Source organism: Saccopteryx bilineata, chromosome 2, assembly GCF_036850765.1.
Source record: "Saccopteryx bilineata isolate mSacBil1 chromosome 2, mSacBil1_pri_phased_curated, whole genome shotgun sequence".
NCBI classification, from domain to species: Eukaryota; Metazoa; Chordata; class Mammalia; order Chiroptera; family Emballonuridae; genus Saccopteryx; species Saccopteryx bilineata.
The window spans coordinates 343,016,682-343,036,801 of NC_089491.1; the positions used below are offsets into that span (position 1 = coordinate 343,016,682).

General features: G+C 46.1%; 1 protein-coding gene across 2 annotated transcripts in view; it reads right to left on the reverse strand.

Moving 5' to 3' along the window:
• The window catches only part of DENND11 (DENN domain containing 11), a 34,062-nt gene extending 21,909 nt beyond the window's left edge, over positions 1-12,153 (reverse strand). For both annotated transcript variants that reach the window (XM_066262472.1, XM_066262471.1), the window contains exons 1-2: positions 11,859-12,153; positions 1,215-1,314 (exon numbers count right to left, since the gene is read on the reverse strand). In XM_066262472.1, the coding sequence (XP_066118569.1) occupies positions 1,215-1,314; positions 11,859-12,126 (368 nt within the window). In that variant the 5' untranslated portion in view covers positions 12,127-12,153. The remainder of the gene's footprint in view (positions 1-1,214; positions 1,315-11,858) is intronic.
• Positions 12,154-20,120: the final 7,967 nt, after the last annotated feature.

Here is a 20,120-nt window from a genome sequence, read left to right on the forward strand (position 1 = left end):
AACCAAAATTTATAAAGAACTTGTAAAACTCAACACCAGGAAGATAAACAATCCAATCAAAAAATGGGCAAAAGAAATGAATAGACACTTCTCCAGAGAGGACATACAGATGGCCAATTGGTATATGAAAAAATGTTCAACATCACTAATCATTAGAGCAATGCAAATTAAAACCACAATGAGATACTATCTCACACCTGCCAGAATGGCGCTTATTAACAAAACAACACATAATAAGTGCTGGAGAGGGTGCGGAGAAAAGGGAACCCTCCTGCATTGCTGGTGGGAATGCCGAGTGGTGCAGCCACTGTGGAAAACAGTATGGAGATTCCTCAAAAAATTAAAAATGGAACTGCCCTTTGATCCAGCTATACCACTTTTAGGACTATATCCTATGAATACCAAATCATTGGTTCAAAAGAAGAAATGCACCCCCATGTTTATTGCAGCATTGTTTACAATAGCCAAGATCTGGAAACAGCCCAAGTGTCTGTCAATGGACGAGTAGATTAAAAAGCTGTGGTACATATATACTATGGAAATACTACGCGACTGTGAGGAAGAAGGAAATCTTACCTTTCTCAACAACATGGATGGACCTGGAAACTATCATGCTAAGTAAAATAAGCCAGGCAGAGAAAGAAAAATATCATATGACCTCACTCATTTGAGGAATCTAATGAACAATGTGAACTGAGAAACAGAATAGAGGCAGAGGCGGGATCAAGGGGACCAGAGGGAAAGCAGTCAGAGGGAAAGTAGAAGAGAAGATGGGATCAGAGAAGGGAAAGAAATTAATGAAATTATATATACAGAACACAACATTATAGAGAACAGGATAGCAAATCTGGGAGGGAAGGAGGGAAGGTATTGATGGAGGAGGGGGCATGGGGGGGCCAAGGAGGAATAAGGGGGTGGGGGGGACATATATTTGGTGGGACACTTGAATCTATGTAAACATAAATTAAAATCATAAAAAAAAAGAACCTAATGTAAGGTAGGGACCTTCTTGCTAGAGAAATGATATAAACACAAAAGTGTGTGTGTGTATATATATATATATATATATATATATATATATATATATATATATATATATATATATTCCCCCCCCAAGGTATTTACACATGCTTCCAGAAGACCCCCTGGTACGAACATTTATGTTCTGGGGAAAGTATAGGGTGGAGAGAAGATTTACATTCAGAAGTACTTACATGAAATCAGACTGGATTTTATGAGACCCACTGGCCATAGACTTGAACTCAACACCTTCAAGGTCAATATCTTGAGGTAAACACCATTCCACCATGTTTCCTATAGGGAGGGGAGAACGCACATGAGGAGAAACAAAATCACTCAAAGAAAAAGGCTGCGTGCAGAGCTCAGCACATGTAGCTTCTCCAGAAATGGACTCAAAAACTTGTTAAAACTTAACCTAAATTCTGGACTGCATATATAGAAGAAAATGCTTTACAAAGTGCTAGCGTTATCTGGCTCAATGAATTTTCCCGGCTTGCACTTACCTAAGTAGCCAGAACCTCGACCAGGATGCAAACCATTGTCTGGTCATCAGAAGTCTCTCTTGTGCCCACTCCAGGTCATTAGTCTTCTCTCAAGGTAACTATTATCCTGACCTCTAACACCATACATTAGCTTTGCTGGTTTTGAAATTTGTAGAATTCTGATCACAGTTTGCTTTTTTTTTTTTTTTTTTGCAAGATCCATCCATGTTGGTGCATGGAGCAACTTTTGTTTATTTACGATTTCCATCCTTTAAATGTAACACTGTTTCTCTACTTAACTGTTGATACACATTTGGATTAGCACAGGACAGGCGTTAAAAGCAAAAGAAAACCAAAAGGACCCTCAGCTTTATGGAGGACAGGCACTTTTTTGATGAATTAATGCTCATTATTACCCTAGGAGCAATAGTTATACACAAGAACTTAGAAGGGAAGATTCAGCATGCCTGTGCTGACTTTCAGATAGCTCAGGAAAAAGGAAGATTATCTGTATCTGTCTGTAGTCAGTTCTGATACAATGCTTACTGAATTTATGTCAATACAATTGATATATTAGGGAAGAATCTGAACAGAGGAGATTACACATGTGCCTGCCTATGTTAGAGATTCAAAATAACCTTGAGAAGTTATTTTGTGGATATTGACAAAATAATTCTGAAGTTTATATAAAAAGTCAAAAGGCCAAAGCAAAGAAAACCCTCAATGAAAAGGCAGCCCACTGAACGGGAGATCATATTTGCCAAGGATGCATCTGATAAGGGGTTGATATCCAGGATTTTACAAAGAATTAAAACAAATCAACACCAAAAAAATCCCAAACTATCCATATAACAAATGGGCAGAGGACCCGAACAGACACTTCTCCCAAGAGGACCCAGAGATGGCCAACAAGCATGTGGAAAGATGCTCAACACCACCCACCATCAGAGGAATGCAAAGTAAAACCACAATGAGAAGGCACCTCACACCTGTCGAAAGGCTGCCATCTATAAGTCAACCAACAACAAAGCTGGCGAGGATATGGTGAAAGGGGAAGCCTCCTAGGAGATTTACACTGGAGTATCTAGAAATGAAATTTCACGATATCTGCAACTTACTTTCAAACAGGTCAGCAAAATAATTTTAAAAAGTCTATATATGCATACAGTAGTCAGTTCTGTGATAATGTACTGGCTGAATTTGTGCTACAGCAACTGATACATTAGGGAAACAATCTGATCCCAGGCAATTTCATGTTTGCAGGTATTTAATTTGTGGTTTTCACCACAAGGTTCACGTGTGCAGACAACACCCCACTGACCTGAGCTATATGGGAGCACACAAAACGCACCCCCCTATACGTATCTCAAACACCTGCCCATCACCTCAGCTCACCCTCAGCTCACGCCGCCTCCCGTGTTACTAGTTTCCGTCAAAACTCACATAGTTCTCCATCCACCATTTCACAATATCTCACAAGCTCAAAACCTGACACCTGCGTTTGTGTGCAAATCTCAGGTGTTTTATAAGGCAAAATGCCATATTTTGAGTATTTACGGATTTAACTATTGATCAGATGTAAAACTGTCCTACCATTTTTTTAATTACGTTCCTATCATTTTTTTTAAATGTGTCACAGACAGTTTTTAAGTGTCATGTTCCTGACCCCATTTACCCACAAACCCGTGACTTTTACTGCATGATTTTTATAGCACAGTGGTTTTAGGGAATGCATATTCACAATACGGCAGAACTGACTATATTAAGCATAAGGCAAGTGTGGTAAAATGTCAACAGATGAAGAACCTGAGTGAAGGATTTACAGGGGTCCTTGGGTTCCGACAGTCTCAACATAGGACGTTTTGAGTTTACAACGCTCACTCCCATAAAAACTTAAAATAATTGAGACATGAGTGTTTCAGCTTACGCCATTAGCATCGTACTGACGGACTACCTGGGCAAACTAGTTTGGCTGTACAGGGCAGAAGAATATGCAGTATTCTTTTTCTGTAGTTTAGTTGTGTTTTTATGTTCTAGAGATGATGATTTTACAACTGTGTTAGCATAAGTAAGGGATTTAGGCTAGGGCATGTTGCGACTTACATCAAAATTCAGGTTATGTCACTGTCATAGGAACAGAACTGTGTCGTAACCCGAGGATCCCCCTCTATAGGTTTTCACTGTTCTGTTCTTCCAGCTTTTCTGAGGTTTAAAAAATTTTCAACCGACAAATCAGTAAACATCACTGAAAGATCAGCACAATGGCCTTGGCAAAAGTAAAAAATCAGTGAGATGCTGTGTGATAAACGGGGCTGAAGAGGCACCGTGGCCACGGGTCACCCTTCAACAGAAACATTCTCAGAAACGGGAAACCAGTTTGTACGCGAAACTCGCAGAGGCTTCAAGTCAAGTGACTTTGCCGACACAGCCATCCTTGTGGCAAAGCCGGTGAAGGCCAGAAACGCCAAACACTCCCTGTCCCACGCTCCGTGTTCACACTCCAGACAGGCTTTACAAACACGCACACCTGCATTTTGGGAACTCAGCCAGGAACCCGGGGCGTGGACGGGTTCACCCTGCCATCTCCGCGCCCACCCTTTCCTGGGAGCCGTGACAGGTACCCACAGGCCCTGCCTCGCCTCTAGCTGCACAGGGACCTTCTAGGAGCGAAACAATCTGCATACACTCCGTCCTATCTGCACAGGAGGCTGCCTCTGTCTTCTGTTTCTGTTTCCATGTGAAATGACCCAGGCCTGTCTGTATTTCCTGGACCAGCATTTCTTTAGGGAGAACAGGCTGTAGCTGCCGCTACCTGTTAAGAAGTTCATTGGGTGTACTTAAAGTACAAAAGGCAATGATCTTGAATCAAAACAATCTCCTTCTCTTGGGAAATACGTGACTTTCCTTCCTCCTTCCCTTTCATTGTTGGGTGCTTTCCCATCAAGAATTTCCCTCTTGGGGGTCTGCATTTCATATGTGGTGGCTGCCCCCGCTGGGGGCCCGGTCACAGCCTCCTCTGACCAGTTTTCCCTTGGTTTCTCCCCTTTCTGGCGGCTTTTCTCCTTCATTCTACACACCTGCCCTAATTCCAGGGGAGAATAAAGAGGAGTCCTGTCTCAGGAATAAAGGCAAGAATCCAGGAGCACTCGTGATCCTGACGTCACATGGGAGAGACTTCAAAAGATTGTTTGGTTTAGACTCCAACAGAAAAAGTAAACATCTCGTATCTCTTAATTTTCGGTCTTAACCAGTTTGAAATATGTGCAGCTAGGGCGAGGATACAGCCGAAGCAGAGGAAGGAAGAGGCAGCATCGAGAATCTTGAGGCACAAAAAAATTCACCCTGGGGCTCTCAAGTCAGCCCTATGCCAACCCAGGGCATGTGGCGTGCGTGGGAAACCGTCCATTTCACAGACCTCTGTCCTTTCCCCTGGGCGGAGTGGTGTGGGGAGGGAGGGCAGGCACTGGACATGGGCCAGGCTCTGTCCCTCTGCGCTGTGACTTACAGTAACGTAGTGGCTCTGTTTGTCCATTTTTCTCATCAACACAGAGAAGACTGATGGGGAAATTAGAGGCAGGGTCCCTGAAACACCGGGCAGAGTTCCTGACAGGGTGGGCGCTCGGTGCCTGGTGGGTGCGAGTAGGTTCCCACACCTACTCTACCCACCACAGACTTTCAGGAGAAGAGACAGAAGTCACAGCAGATGGCCGCAGACACACTTCCCCCTGGAAACCACAGCAGGTGGGTCACCAACAGCCCGGGAAAGAGCCTGCCAGTGTGGGACTGAAGAAATGAACCACGGTTGTATTTCACGGACCTCTGATGGGATAATACGGAGAAAGGACGCGGCGAGACCACTGCGCTCAGAGACCTGCCAGCTGGCTCTCAGAACTGGCCTTCTCCTGGCCTCCTTCGGCTGGCCATGCTCGGGACTGCTCTTTGCATCACAAGTTTATGCTCCAAATTTTCCATTCTCATGCCACCTGGTCACTTTCCCAGCCGTGGCTGGAGCCATTTATTGTTTGCACAAGTCAGAGGACCTGGGCAGCCTCCAAGTCACGGCCCGAATGCCACACCTCGCCCTAGTACCGGGGCACCGCCACGTCTCCGCCACCTACGAAGGGAAGGCTTGCATCTCCCTGACTCCACGGAGGTGAAAAGCAGGGTGAGTGACTTTTGACACTCATTTTACAAAACACAGGGGCATTCGGATGCACTAAATTAAACAGGTGTTCAGATGTAACGTGGGCAACAGTAGAGAATGAGGGAGGAACAGGTAGTCATTCACCCCTAATCAGGAGAACAAAGGGAAAAGAAACATCTTAACAAACTCTGAGGTCTCTCTTTCCCTCAGCCACGTCCTCCCCCCCCTGCAAACTGTGCCATTACCAACACACACAGCATAAGAATGTACACTGCCCACACTTTGAATATTCAAAGTGAATCTCATAAAGAAACAGAGTCCAAGAGACAGAGTCACAGGTGCCACGCTGTGCGGGTCCACAACAAGTCCTCAGTCACACTGCGAGACAGCTATGCCACGTCCGTTGACGGGGAGGGGGCTGATTTCCAAGTGCGACAGTACCTCTTCCCTAATGAAGCAGAGGAAAGCAAGAACGTTTTACTTAGAAACCCAAAGAACAAAATACAGATTTTAAATCAAGGCTCTCAATAATGGGTAGAACACGTGAGAAAGCAACACCCTGGCTGCCAACCTCACCACCAGCCTCATCGTTAGCATCTGGGCCTGGTTTCAATAGTAGCTTTGTAGCCCAGATGGCCAGCACTGCCATCCTAGGGACTCCCTGCTCCAGATAAAGGCTGAGTGTGTGATTGTCGGAGTGAGTGTGTGTGCATGCACGTCCATGAGCACAGAAGCCCCTAAGTCAGGGGTCGGGAACCTTTTTGGCTGAGAGAGCCATGAACACCACCATATTTTAAAATGTAATTCCATGACAGCCATACAATATGTTTAACACTAAATACAAGTAAATATGTGCGTTTTATTTAAGACTAACACTTTTTTTTTTTTTTTAGAGAGAGAGAGAGAGGGATAGACAGGGACAGACAGACAGGAATGGAGAGAGATGAGAAGCATCAATCATTAGTTTTTCACTGCGCGTTGCAACATCTTAGTTGTTCATTGATTGCTCTCTCATATGTGCCTTGACCACGGGCCTTTAGCAGACCGAGTAACCCCTTGCTCGAGCCAGCGACCTTGGGTTCAAGCTGGTGGGCTTTTTGCTCAAACCAGATGAGCCAGCACTCAATCTGGCGACCTTAGGGTCTCGAACCTGGGTCCTCTGCATCCCAGTCCAATGCTCTATCCACTGCACCACCGCCTGGTCAGGCAACACTAACACTTTTAAAGTACAATAAATCTCTGAATTCTTTTTAATAACGTTGTTATGCTGTTGTTAGTCAATGATGAATAAAGTACTTCTAACCATTAATGCGACTTCTGGTGCTGCATGGTTTTGCTGATGGCTTTGTAGTCTGGTTGATACGTGGTGAGGTTAAGCTTCATGCAGGCTTTGAGACTTTCATCCATTAAACATGATCGCAGGTTGGTTCTTAACATTCTTTAGATGTGAGAAAGACTGCTCACATGCATTCGTAGAGCCAAACATTGTCAGTACAGCAATACTCACATGCTGCAGTGTGTGGTATGTGATGGGAAGTGCGTTCCAAGTTTTGACAATCAGCTGGTCCATGGGTTGAAGTTTTTTCATTTCTCCCTACTTGTGTTTGCTTGCCAACTCTGCTTGCTGTCGTTCAAGTCTTTCCAAATCTTCATTCAGTAACTTGAACTTATTCACCCACATGTTTGAGGTCTTCAGGTCAGCAGCTTGTAACTCAAAATCTCTGACAGATATACCGGGGATGTAACTCAGGTTGGCACTGTCCACTGCACACTCGTGCGGATGGGTGATGAACTTAAAAAGACGAGTGCGCTCACGAAATTCTCCAAAGCACGCTTTGAATGACTGCAGGAGATTAGATATGAAGCCCACTAGCTGCTGGAGATCAAGATGTTGAGCAGGGTCACTTGCTATGCATGCATCTTTAAACTCTCCTAGTTTTTCAAAGTGTAGTAAACGACCTGTTTCAATGTCAGCGATGAAAAGTTCCAGCTTGTTTTCAAGTGCAAACACTGCTTGTTGAAGGGATAAGACTATATTTCTAATGCCTTGCATTTTCACATTGAATTTGTTCAGATGTTCAGTCATGTCCACGAGATAGTAGAACTTCAGGAGCCACTCAGTGTTAGCTAACTCAGGATGCTCGAAGGTTTTCATTTCAAGAGAAGTCCAGATTTTGCTCAGACAAGCCACAAAATGGCTGAGCACCTTCCCTCTTGACAACCAACGCACATTGCTGCGCAGAAGCAGACCAGGATAATTATTCCCAACTTCATCCAGCAGTGTTTTAAACTGGCGATCATTTAAAGCTCAGGCAACAATAAAGTTGACCACCAGAATGACCAGTGACATCACCTCACCAAGCTGCTCACCACACATCTTAGCACAAAGCGCCTCCTGATGTAGGATGCAGTGAAAAATTAGGATGGGTCTCTTTTCATGTTCACGAAGAAGAGCTATGAATCCTCTGTTTTTCCCCACCATGCACGGTGCACCATCAGTACACACTGAAATAAGTTTATCCATTGGTAGATATTTTCTTTAGCAAACTCAGTGAAAGACTTGAATAAATCCTTCCCTCTTGTTGTCTCTTTCATAGGCAAAACAGCAAGACTTTCCTCACATAGTGTGTCACCGACAGCATATCTTGCAATCACGCTGAACTGGGATAAATGGTTTATGTCTGTTGACTCATCCAAAGTGAGAGAAAAGAATGGTGCTACATTTATGTCCTTCACTTGTGTTGCCTCAATTTGATTTGCCATCATGATGGTGTGATCATGAACAGTTCTTGCTGACAGAGGCATGTCTTTTATTCGTTTGATTATCTTGTCTTTATCCGAAAAGTCATCAAAAAGTTCACTGGCAACATCAAACACGAATATTTTGGCATACTTCCCATCTGTGAATGGCTTTCCATTTCTCACAATTGCTAAAGCACCAGCAAAGCTAGCCGAATTTCAGTCACCTTGTGGGTCCAAACACAGAGTTGCTGCTGACTAGCTTGCACTCTGCACAGTAGCTCTTGACATGCTTTCTTCCTGCTGTCCCCCACTGGATATTTTGATGCAAATGTAGTATGGCGTGTGTCGAAGTGCCGCTTTACATTTGACCGTTTCATTGATGCAGTTTTATCATTGCATATTAGACACACTGCAGAACCTGCTCTCTCCACAAAGGCAAATTCCTGTCCATTCCTGCTGAAAAGTACAATACTCCTCATCTTTTTTTCTTTTAGCCATCTTCTTCGTCAAAAGGGTTTCTGCAATTAGCTAGCTGACTACTTGATTAAAAGAAGGGAAGTTTACTTCCTGACCTCACGACCCGTGTACATTAGACATTATCCAATAAAAATTCGGTGTTGTCCCGGAGGACAGCTGTGATTGGCTCCAGCCACCCGCAACCATGAACATGAGTGGTAGGAAATGAATGGATTGTAATACATGAGAATGTTTTATATTTTTAACGTTATTATTTTTTTATTAAAGATTTGTCTGTGAGCCAGATGCAGCCATCAAAAGAGCCACAGCTGACTCGTGAGCCATAGGTTCCTGACCCCTGCCCTAAGTCCTCACATCATTTGCATATCCAATAACCATAACCTTTGAACCATGAGTCCAATGAAAATAACATCTTTTATGTCTCTACTTTCCTCCCAGATTTTTCCTACAGACGCCCAGCTTTCCAAACCTTGTATCTAAAGGGATAAAAGAATTACTCTCTTCCTCTCTACCCAGAAGAATTATACTCCCATGTATAAATGATCATCAAATAACAGTGGCTATTAGAATTGAATGAAACACCATTACAGTAAAATGCCTGCCTGCATAAAGTAAGTGTTTGGGTTTCACTTACAATCCCTTCTTTCACACACACCTTCATCTGAAAACCATCACACAAACCCACAAAACCACGCTGACTGGCTGTGACTGACCAGGCAGAGTGAGGGTCTCAGCTCCGTTTTTCAGTTTCATCAATCCCATCTGTGGGTAATACAGGATTTTCTTTTCTCCCTTTCCTTCCTAAACCCCATGCCAGTGCTACTGCTGCTAAATCAGACCCTGTTAATGTTCCACTTCTCCTGTTACTCCGCTAAACACTTCCCAGAATGCATCTCCTGCTCCCATCAACAGCAAGTCCTCACTTAACAGGGGCCCTGGGGTCTTGGAAACTGCGACTTTGAAACAAAAAGGACATATCATGGAACCAATCTTACCAAAGGCCAATTGATACAAACAAGAGTTAAGTTCCTACAACATATTGCTGGTCACAAAAACATCACCAAACCTTCTAAATAAACACCCAAAACACTGCAAACAAACGTTAAGCACGGAAATAAATGTTAGCTACACAAGCATTTAAGGAAGATTAATACAAACAAGTAAAATCATTCTTTTCCAACCCACAGGTAAGGGTGACAGGTGGCTGGAGACGCTCCTGGCAGCTCAGGACACAGATGGGATGCCACCTTGGGCAGGACGGCCTTCCAATCTCACACCCACACTCACTCAGACTGGCACCATTTAGAAATGTCATTCCCTCCTGTGTGCATCTCTGGGAGGGTGCGGGGCTGCATTCCCCGGAGAATACCCACTCAGACATGGGGAGAATGTGAAAACTCCACAGACAGTGGCCCTGGTCAGGAATAGATTTTTTTCTTATTAGCCTTTTATAATAAAACCAGTTGAATGAAACAATGTTATCAGTGGACTTGCTATATCTACCTGAAGGTGATGAGGTAGGGCATAATGAATACTAATAGTTACAATGTATCTGTTTTTGTCTAGCAGAAAGGATTACTTGGTCCAAAGAGAGCCATTTTTCAAACTGGGAGGCCTAACCATACTTGAATCAATGTGTGCAGAACATAAACCTGTTTTACAAACAGAACAGAAAATGCTAGTATGCACTACTTGTAGAAGGGGTTGGTTCCATTTCATGAAACTTTTGTCTGCGTTAAGTATGTATAAATATCTATGTGAGTGTACTGATTGTGATGTAAAATTAATTTCATAGGGTTGGTCAGTCAGAAAAGTTTAGAGCCACTGGGATGAGGCCAAGGAACAGTCAGAGTCCGAAAGGCCGGGTCTCCTCCGCACAAACTGTCACTTCCTGTGTCTTGCTGGTTTATAACTCCTGACCCAAGTCACATTATCCTGCAGGAGGCGTATCTTCTGCCCAGTCTGAATCCCCGTCTCAGGGTCCTTACCCTCTTCTGTCCCACTGCTGGGCACCCACCAAGTTCTTCAGAATGGGGGCCATGCTCATCGCTCATGGTTGGAGTACCAGGAAGGGAATTTCAGAAAGAGCAGATCTATCTTCTTCACTCCACATTCCAGCAACTCCACTGAAGTTAGGGACACAAACACGCACCTGGGTTTTCTTAAACCCTACAGTCATGACCTCAACTCTCCTGCCGCCAATCACAACCACAAAGCAGCTCTCCCAGGGAGGCCCCTCCCAGCCAAGACCCATTCACTGGCTTCGGACGCGTTTGGGGACGCGGTTGGAGTCTCAGGACTTCCCGACCTGGTGCCGCTAAAGGTTCTGTGCGATAACCTTTGATTCTCTACACACCCCAGCAAGCGCCCGCCTGACCGAGCAGGCTCCCCTCTTCTGTAATCAGTCTCCAGCTGAGTCCCTCAGACCCATCCCTTAACGCAGCCAGCACAGGTTCCTCGGAACAGCGCGGTCAGAGAGAGCGGTCAGAGAGAGGGGACGTGGCGGCTCGGAAAGTTACCGTGCAGGGATAGGTGGGGAGCGAGGGCGGGGACGCGTAGGACACTGAGTTTCAGGAGTTAACCTGGGAAGCACTCTTCCTCTTCAAAGGGGTTAAAACAAACAACAAGAAACCCTTTTATCCAAGAAAGAAAAGAAAACAAAAGCCAGCGTGTCTGTGGCCACAAACTGGATCCTCTCTTCCCAGAGAAGCGCAAACACGGCCGTGGGGAAGGGGGCGCGCTCCGCGATCCGCCGAGAGGCAGCGAGGAGGGAAGGAGGGGATCGGAGGGCGCAGGGAACAAAGCCCCGCGTCCCGCGCGCCCGACCTCCCGGGGACATCCCGGTCGCTCCGCAGAAGCCGGCGGCGGGGTGGGGGTGCAGGTGTGTGGGTGCGGGTGCGCGCGCAGCGAGCCCCTCCCTTGCCACCCCCCCAAGCCGGGTGAGTGTCGGGGGGCGACCCTCTCCCCGCCCCCGGTCCTGGGGAGGCTCTCACCCGAGCGGGGATCGAAGGTAACCACAAACACCGCCACCACCTGGTCCTCCTCCACGTCGCCCAGCTCCAGGCGCCCGGACTGCAGCAGCACCTCGGAGGCACCCAGCGCCGCGGGCTCCCTCCTCCTCGGCGGCTCCGCGGCCACCCGGCCGCCCCCGCCGCCGCCCCAGCCCCGGCCCCCAGGCTGGAGCTCCGGAGCCTGCGGCGGGGAGACAGCGGGGCCCTCGGCCCAGCGCAGCAGCGGCGCCGCGTCGCCCCGCTCCACCATGGCGAAGCGGGGAGGAGCCGCGGGCGGTGAGGGGCGGGCGCAGGGGCGGGCTGCGGAACTGTCCTCGCCGCCGGCCCTCGGGGCCCGCGCTCCCGCCCGCCGGCCGCACCTGCCCCGTGCGGCCCCGCCTTGCCCCCACTGGCCCCCCGCCCAGGTCGGCTGTGCGCTCAAGCCCTGGAAGGCGTCCTCGCAACAGGCTTCCCTGACCTTCGAGCCTGGCCTGGGAGCTCTCGGTTGCCTGTGCGTGCTCGCAGACAGGGAACCTGGTGGAAGGACCCGCAGCCACCTGGACCTGTCTACCTGGGCCTGGGTTATGGTGCCTTCTCGCCTAGGATTCCGTGGGATAACTGTACCGCCGCGAATCTGTATATGTCACCATTATTTCTGACAGTCCCCTTGTCATAGGGACCATGGCGGATGTGTATTACATAATCCTGGGTGTGTGGCCAGAGCCTCCGCTGAGCTGGGAAGTGAAGCAGAAGAGGGAGGGATGTAGGCTGCCATGAGCAGCAGCTGGGCTGGCGATGGGGCCTGGGGTCCGGCTTGGGGCAGCGTGTCTGTACCCCAGGTCATGCACCCTGGACCAAGCCGGATGGTGCCCTGGCCCTGGCCTTCCTGGCCCCTGCCTGGGGCTCCCCATCCATGTCAGGCTAAGTCTCCACAAAGTGTGGTGGATGCTCACTTGTCCTTGGGGCTTAGGGGGGAGGCTGAACTAAATCTATAACTGATAAAGCAGTTCCTATTCTTTCTGGGTAAAATGCTGCATAAATAGAGTCTTTGTTATGTCACAGGTTTTGGCCTGGAAGTCACTGCCCTGGGCAGTCACTGATTATCTCCTTGGGAAGAGGGGATAAACCACATTATCATCATGTCTCTGGCACATAGGATAAGAATCTTCATAAATACCCCCTGGGTATCGCCTGGCACGGGTCCTTCCAGAGAGGGGGCAAGCTGTCCGCCTTCCTGACCCTGGGATGAGCTGGGTATTTGAAAAAGTCCCTCTCCTCACCATGTCCTCTCTCATTACTTTAATAGCTCCTCCTGGTTCATTGAAAGTAATTCCGTCACCAGATTTATCCCAAGCGTTGAGACGTTCAAAATGTTATGTTAAAATAGAAAATAAGGGCTCTTCAAAATCCTTACTGTCCAAAGCCACCAGTGTTAGGTCAGATTGTCCTCTTTCTCCCCTGAGGGACTCCCATTTCCTGATCTTTTCTAAGCCCTGTCCCCCACCCCAGCACCCTCTACTTTAATACCCTCAAACTGTATATATACCAGGAAAGAAACTCATACTACCCACCCCAGTCAATTTCCTATGTAAACACGAAACCAAAATGTCCAAACCGGAAACCGAGTGCCTCTTCCCATCTTCTCTAATGTATGGGTTCTAGCTCACCAGCCACAATGTCTATCTTCAAATGCCTACTGCCTTGTGTAACAGGTGCTCACCAAGTACTTGTCAACTAAGCACACGTGTGAAAGTAGAGACTCACACCTCTGCACAGCTGGCCCTCCCGCCAGCCTTAAGCTGGTACCTTGCCTACTACAGGTGTTCAAAACGTTTTTTTTCCTCTCTCTTTTCTAAATTGGCTTAAGAGAGAGGAGAGAGAGAGGGAAGCATCAAAATTACTAAATTATTTAAAATCAACATATCCCTGCCTTCCAGACCTCTGAATTTAGCTATCAGAGTAGGTCTGGTGAGGGCCAAGTGTTGAGGGACAGGAAGGGATGTAGGGCACATTCAGAGACCCTGGGCTATGCTTCTTCTCAAACTCAAAGGTTTTTAAATACAATCGTTTTACTTTCCAAATACTAAATATATCTTCATTATATAAATACATGATGTAAAATAGATCTTCATTATCTAAATATTTCTACAATATATAAAAACATAGTATGTATATGAAATACATTATATGAAAAAGTATCTTTGCTCTCTAATCTCAGCACTGAGTTGGCCCCTGTTAGGATTTCGTGGATTCTGGCATGCAAACTGTGCCTTGTTTGCATTCCTATGGTGACTCAACATTGCTGCGGCCCCTCCCCTGGTCCAGTTCTCCCAGAGGGGATTTGTGGTTGCTCTTGTCAGCCATCTGGAAGCACCACTAACCCAAGACTATTTTGAGTTAAATTCTCTGCTTGACATTCATTCTTTGAACCACACTGGTAGTATGAATTTAAAACACAAGCTCTGCCCCGGCTGGGTAGCTCAGCTGGTTAGAACACCGTCCAGATACACTAAGGTTGCAAGTTCAAGCCCCTGTCAGGACACATACAAGAAAATCAACCAATGAACGCATGAATAAATGGAATAACAAATTGGTGTTTCTCTCACTCTCAAATCAATAAAAAGTAAATTAAATAAATAAATAAAAGGCAAGCTAGGGTGATCCCTGGATTAGAGTTCAAATTCTTTGCTGAGGTTTTTTTCTTCCTCCACTCAATGGCGAAACTGAGACAAGCAAGTGTCCTTGCCTGGCCCTTTCTGCGTGGGAGGTTTATTTGTTACAGTCGTATACAGAGTGTCAGAGTGGGCATCTTCTATTCTGAACAGCATGTCAATAATGGTATAGCTTAAAATATAGATTTAGATGTTTTTCTTTTCTATATTTATATGTAGAAATAATACTGCATATCAATTTTGTATTCTAATTCTCTAACATCAAAATGTGAGGATTTTGCCGTTCTATTAGAACTTTTCATGTGCAGCATTTTAATGGTTTCCCTTGTTTGTGTGTTTGAAATGTACTTAACCATTCTCGTTCCCATTGTTGGATGATCAAGCCTGTCCCCTTTTTGTTGTGCCTGAAGCACTGGCCAAATTTCTCCCTAAACTAACATTCAGTGCCTGCTTTACCCCAGGCTCTCCCTGCTGTGAAGCAGACAGACATCCCTTCTCTTCCGGTTTATGGCTCAGCAGGAAAGGCAGCCAGCGGGCAAGAAATGGAATCTAGAATAAGGGGTGACAGGCAGGGCAAATGCAATCAGCCATGAGGTTGCTGACTAGGATGGACTGCCAGGGGTAGGAGCGCCGGGTTGAACGGTATTTGTGTTCTTAAGGTGCTGGGTTGTTCTGCCAAACTGTTGACTTACTCACGTATAAGGGCATCAGTTTCATTCATGTTCAAGTTCGATACTGCCATTTAGAAACCTTTTTCTTTTTTGCCAATTTTCCAGATGGAAATGACATGTGGGTTTAGGATGATGCGTTGTGATTGGATCTAATCATGGCTTCAAAATATGGTGGTGACTTGTGGTTCCTCTTCATGATGCCTTTTGCTCATGAAGGGTCTCTTGAGGGGTCTTTATGTTCTTGTTATCAATTTGCATGACTTCTGTATACACTAGTATTCATCTTTTGTCTGGCATAATTTTTATTAATATTTCCAATTTGTTATGTGATTTCAATGCTGTTTAATTGCTTAAGAAAATATTGAAGTTCTAAATTTTCTGTCGTCAAACTTAGCAATTCTTTTGATTTCTTAGGTTTCTTTGACATTTAGAAAGATGGTCCCCACCCAGAAATTTGATCAACATTCACTTTTATTTTCTTCTAGTTATAGATTGAGTTTCTATGTGTGGTCTTTTTTGTAATTTATTTATTTATTTACTTACGTATTTATTAAGTGAGAGGCAGGGAGGCAGAATGATAGACTCCCTCATGCACCCCAACCGGGATCCACCCAGCAAGCCTCCTACTAGGGGACACTCTGCTATTTGGGCCGCTGCTCCATTGCTTGGCAACCGAGCTATTTTACTGCCTGAGGCGAGGTCATGAAGCCATCCTCAATGCCCAGGGCCAACTTTACTGGAACCATTAGAGCCATGGTGGCTGGAAGGGAAGAGAGAGGGGTGGGAGGGAAGGAGTGGAGAAGTGGATGGTTGCTTCTCCTGTATGCCCTGACTGGAATCGAACTGGGACTTCCACACGCTGGGCCATTGCTCTACCACTGAGCCAACCGGCCAGGGCTCCACATGTGATCTTTTCATCCACTCAATGTTTATATTGATATGTGATATGAAGTGATACTCTAACATATTTTTATTGAATAGCTATCCAATAACTGCTATACCTCTTACTAAGTAAAATTTTCATGTCCCATGATTATAATTCCCCTTTAAAGTGCAATATTAATTACTGATGTTTATTACTCTATGTATTCTTCACTATTAACCTGTCTATTCTTACTCTAGTACCAAATCATTTTATCCAGTTTCCAAAAAACCAAACCAAACAAAACAAAAAATCAAGTGAGGTTATTTCCATTCAAATGGCACAACAATTATATATTTACTGGAGAAGAATCAACACATTTATATAACTAAGCCATTTTATTCTCTCTGCTGGGGACAGTCTTTCATCCAGGCAAGAACCAGGTAACCTGCCTCTATGATCAACTGTGATCCAGACAGGAGTTCAGATTATGGGACAAGCTGAGGTGTAACCGGGTGAAACTGAGAATGTGAATGGAGGAGATGGAGAGAATAATCTTCCTAATGTTAAAGGCCTCTCTACACCCTTATCTGTCCCACAGTCCTATACTGAGGACCCGATGCCAACCAGAGACATCCTGCAGTTTGTTTACCTGCTCCAGACTCCTGGCCTCCCCACATTGATTTTATACGCCAGACCACACTAGCTGTAACCATACTAGCTGTAACGTCAGCCACGCCCACACTGGTATTTCCCTTCCCTCCTCCCGAGTCACTGGGGCTGCAGGCCCTTGTTGGTGTGCCCCAAGTTGAAAGGACAGTAAATCACATACCCCAGAAGCTGAGCTAAGTCTGGTGTAGGGATTAATAAAACAGAATATACATTCAAAGGTACTAAGTTATCTAAAATCAATATATCCCTGCCTCTCCAGACCTCTGAAATTTGCTTTGGAGTTGAAAATAAAAAATATGAAACCCATAAAAGATATTAATTCTGCAGGGGTGTCCATCATGAGGACGCACAGAACGAATGCACAGGCAGCGCCTTGATGCACACCTACTATGTGCCGAGCCCCGTTCCAGGTAAGAGACATCGAACACCAAACACGAGTTAAGTCCCTGTCTTCTTGGAATTTAGATTCTCTTGGGGGTGGGAAGGTGGGACGGGGGAGACAGTTTTTACGTGAGCCATTAAATCTGTAGTATACGATGTAGCCGTAAGTGTTGTGAAGATAAGGGATGAGGGGCCAGAGGATGGGGGATGAGGACTATGTGGGGTTGTCGGGAAGACGTTTCTGATAAAGGACCTTTGAGGAGACACCTGAAGGTGTCATAGGGGACACCTGGCATCTGGAGGGACAGGAGTCCAGACCTGAAGGTGCGCAGTGGCTGGAAGGAGTCAGCCAGGTTGTGGGGTGGATCCTAAGGCCCCATGGCCCTTGGTGCAGGGGCTGGCTGTGTCTTCAGAGTGAAATGGGAGGTCCTGGAGGGTCTGAGGACAGGATCCATTAAAAAAGGATCCTTTTGACTGCTTGGTGTAGGGCAGACTGCAGTGAGGCCGGGGTTGGGGAGGGGAGCAGGTGGGAAGTGGGAAAGGAGTGAGAGAGGAGAAAGGGTGGAGGGATTGGTGAAGAGAGAGAAAAGGGGAGAGGGTGACAGGCCGAGGGGAGCCAAGCACTATCAGGAGAAGGAACATTAAACTTGCTTCAGTCAAGACCAAATTCTTCCTCAGGGCCTCTCCTCTGGTCCATGTTTATCACGAAGATAACTCTTCAGGTCTGTTACCTCCCTAGTCTGTCCTGAGGATGTGGGAGGGGCTCGTGGATGTCATTTTCCTTTTCCATGGACTGCCTTTCACATGCTTTCTCTTATAAAGCGATATGGGTGGCTTTTTTCTTTTCATTCAATGAGTTTTCCCCCTTCCCAGGGCTGGTGTCTCTGAGAAAGAAACTGAATAACATACACCAAAGATATCCAAATGGCAGGAAAACATATTCTACAAACCCAGGCACTGCAGGCCAAAGTCATGGCCCTTTTCAAGGGATACGTATCTGCTTCTACGTGTTACTGACCTTTCTACCGTTTCTTGTGTTAATTTGAAAATCTGCAGAATTTCTTAAAAGTTTGAACCGTCAATACCTGGAGTTGGGGGGAAGGGGTGGTGCCTGAATTAAGGCATGTGTACTGGTCAAGACCTGAGGTGTGTCTCTACAAAGACCTGAGGTGTGTCTCTACAAAGACCTGAGGTGTGTCCCTACAAAGACCTGAGGTGTGTCTCTATAAACACCTGAGGTGTGTCTCTACAAAGGTCTGAGGTGTGTCTCTATAAAGGTCTGAGGTGTGTCTCTACAAAGACCTGAGCTGTGTCTCTACAGAGACCTGAGGTGTGTCTCTATAAAGGTCTGAGGTGTGTCTGTATAAAGGTCTGAGGTGTGTCTCTACAAAGACCTGAGGTGTGTCTCTATAAAGACCTGAGGTGTGTCTCTATAAAGACCTGAGGTGTGTCTCTACAAAGACCTGAGGTGTGTCTCTACAAAGGTCTGAGGTGTGTCTCTATAAAGGTCTGAGGTGTGTCTCTACAAAGGTCTGAGGTGTGTCTCTATAAAGGTCTGAGGTGTGTCTCTACAAAGACCTGAGGTGTGTCTCTATAAAGACCTGAGGTGTGTCTCTACAAAGACCTGAGGTGTGTCTCTACAAAGACCTGAGGTGTGTCTCTACAAAGACCTGAGGTGTGTCTCTACAAAGACCTGAGCTGTGTCTCTACAGAGACCTGAGGTGTGTCTCTATAAAGGTCTGAGGTATGTCTCTATAAAGGTCTGAGGTGTGTCTCTATAAAGACCTGAGGTGTGTCTCCACAAAGACCTGAGGTGTGTCTCTACAAAGGTCTGAGGTGTGTCTGTATAAAGGTCTGAGGTGTGTCTCTACAAAGACCTGAGGTGTGTCTCTATAAAGACCTGAGGTGTGTCTCTACAAAGACCTGAGGTGTGTCTCTACAAAGACCTGAGGTGTGTCTCTACAAAGGTCTGAGGTGTGTCTCTATAAAGGTCTGAGGTGTGTCTCTACAAAGACCTGAGGTGTGTCTCTACAAAGACCTGAGGTGTGTCTCTACAGAGGTCTGAGGTGTGTCTCTACAGAGGTCTGAGGTGTGTCTCTACAAAGGTCTGAGGTGTGTCTCTATAAAGACCTGAGGTGTGTCTCTATAAAGACCTGAGGTGTGTCTCTACAAAGACCTGAGGTGTGTCTCTATAAAGACCTGAGGTGTGTCTCCACAAAGACCTTAGGTGTGTCTCCACAAAGACCTGAGGTGTGTCGCCACAAAGACCTGAGGTGTGTCTCTATAAAGACCTGAGGTGTGTCTCTACAAAGGTCTGAGGTGTGTCTCTACAAAGACCTGAGGTGTGTCTCTATAAAGGTCTGAGGTGTGTCTGTATAAAGGTCTGAGGTGTGTCTCTACAAAGACCTGAGGTGTGTCTCTATAAAGACCTGAGGTGTGTCTCTATAAACACCTGAGGTGTGTCTCTACAAAGACCTGAGGTATGTCTCTACAAAGACCTGAGGTGTGTCTCTACAAAGACCTGAGCTGTGTCTCTACAGAGACCTGAGGTGTGTCTCTATAAAGGTCTGAGGTATGTCTCTATAAAGGTCTGAGGTGTGTCTCTATAAAGACCTGAGGTGTGTCTCCACAAAGACCTGAGGTGTGTCTCTACAAAGGTCTGAGGTGTGTCTGTATAAAGGTCTGAGGTGTGTCTCTACAAAGACCTGAGGTGTGTCTCTATAAAGACCTGAGGTGTGTCTCTACAAAGACCTGAGGTGTGTCTCTACAAAGACCTGAGGTGTGTCTCTACAAAGGTCTGAGGTGTGTCTCTATAAAGGTCTGAGGTGTGTCTCTACAAAGACCTGAGGTGTGTCTCTACAAAGACCTGAGGTGTGTCTCTACAGAGGTCTGAGGTGTGTCTCTACAAAGGTCTGAGGTGTGTCTCTACAAAGGTCTGAGGTGTGTCTCTATAAAGACCTGAGGTGTGTCTCTATAAAGACCTGAGGTGTGTCTCTACAAAGACCTG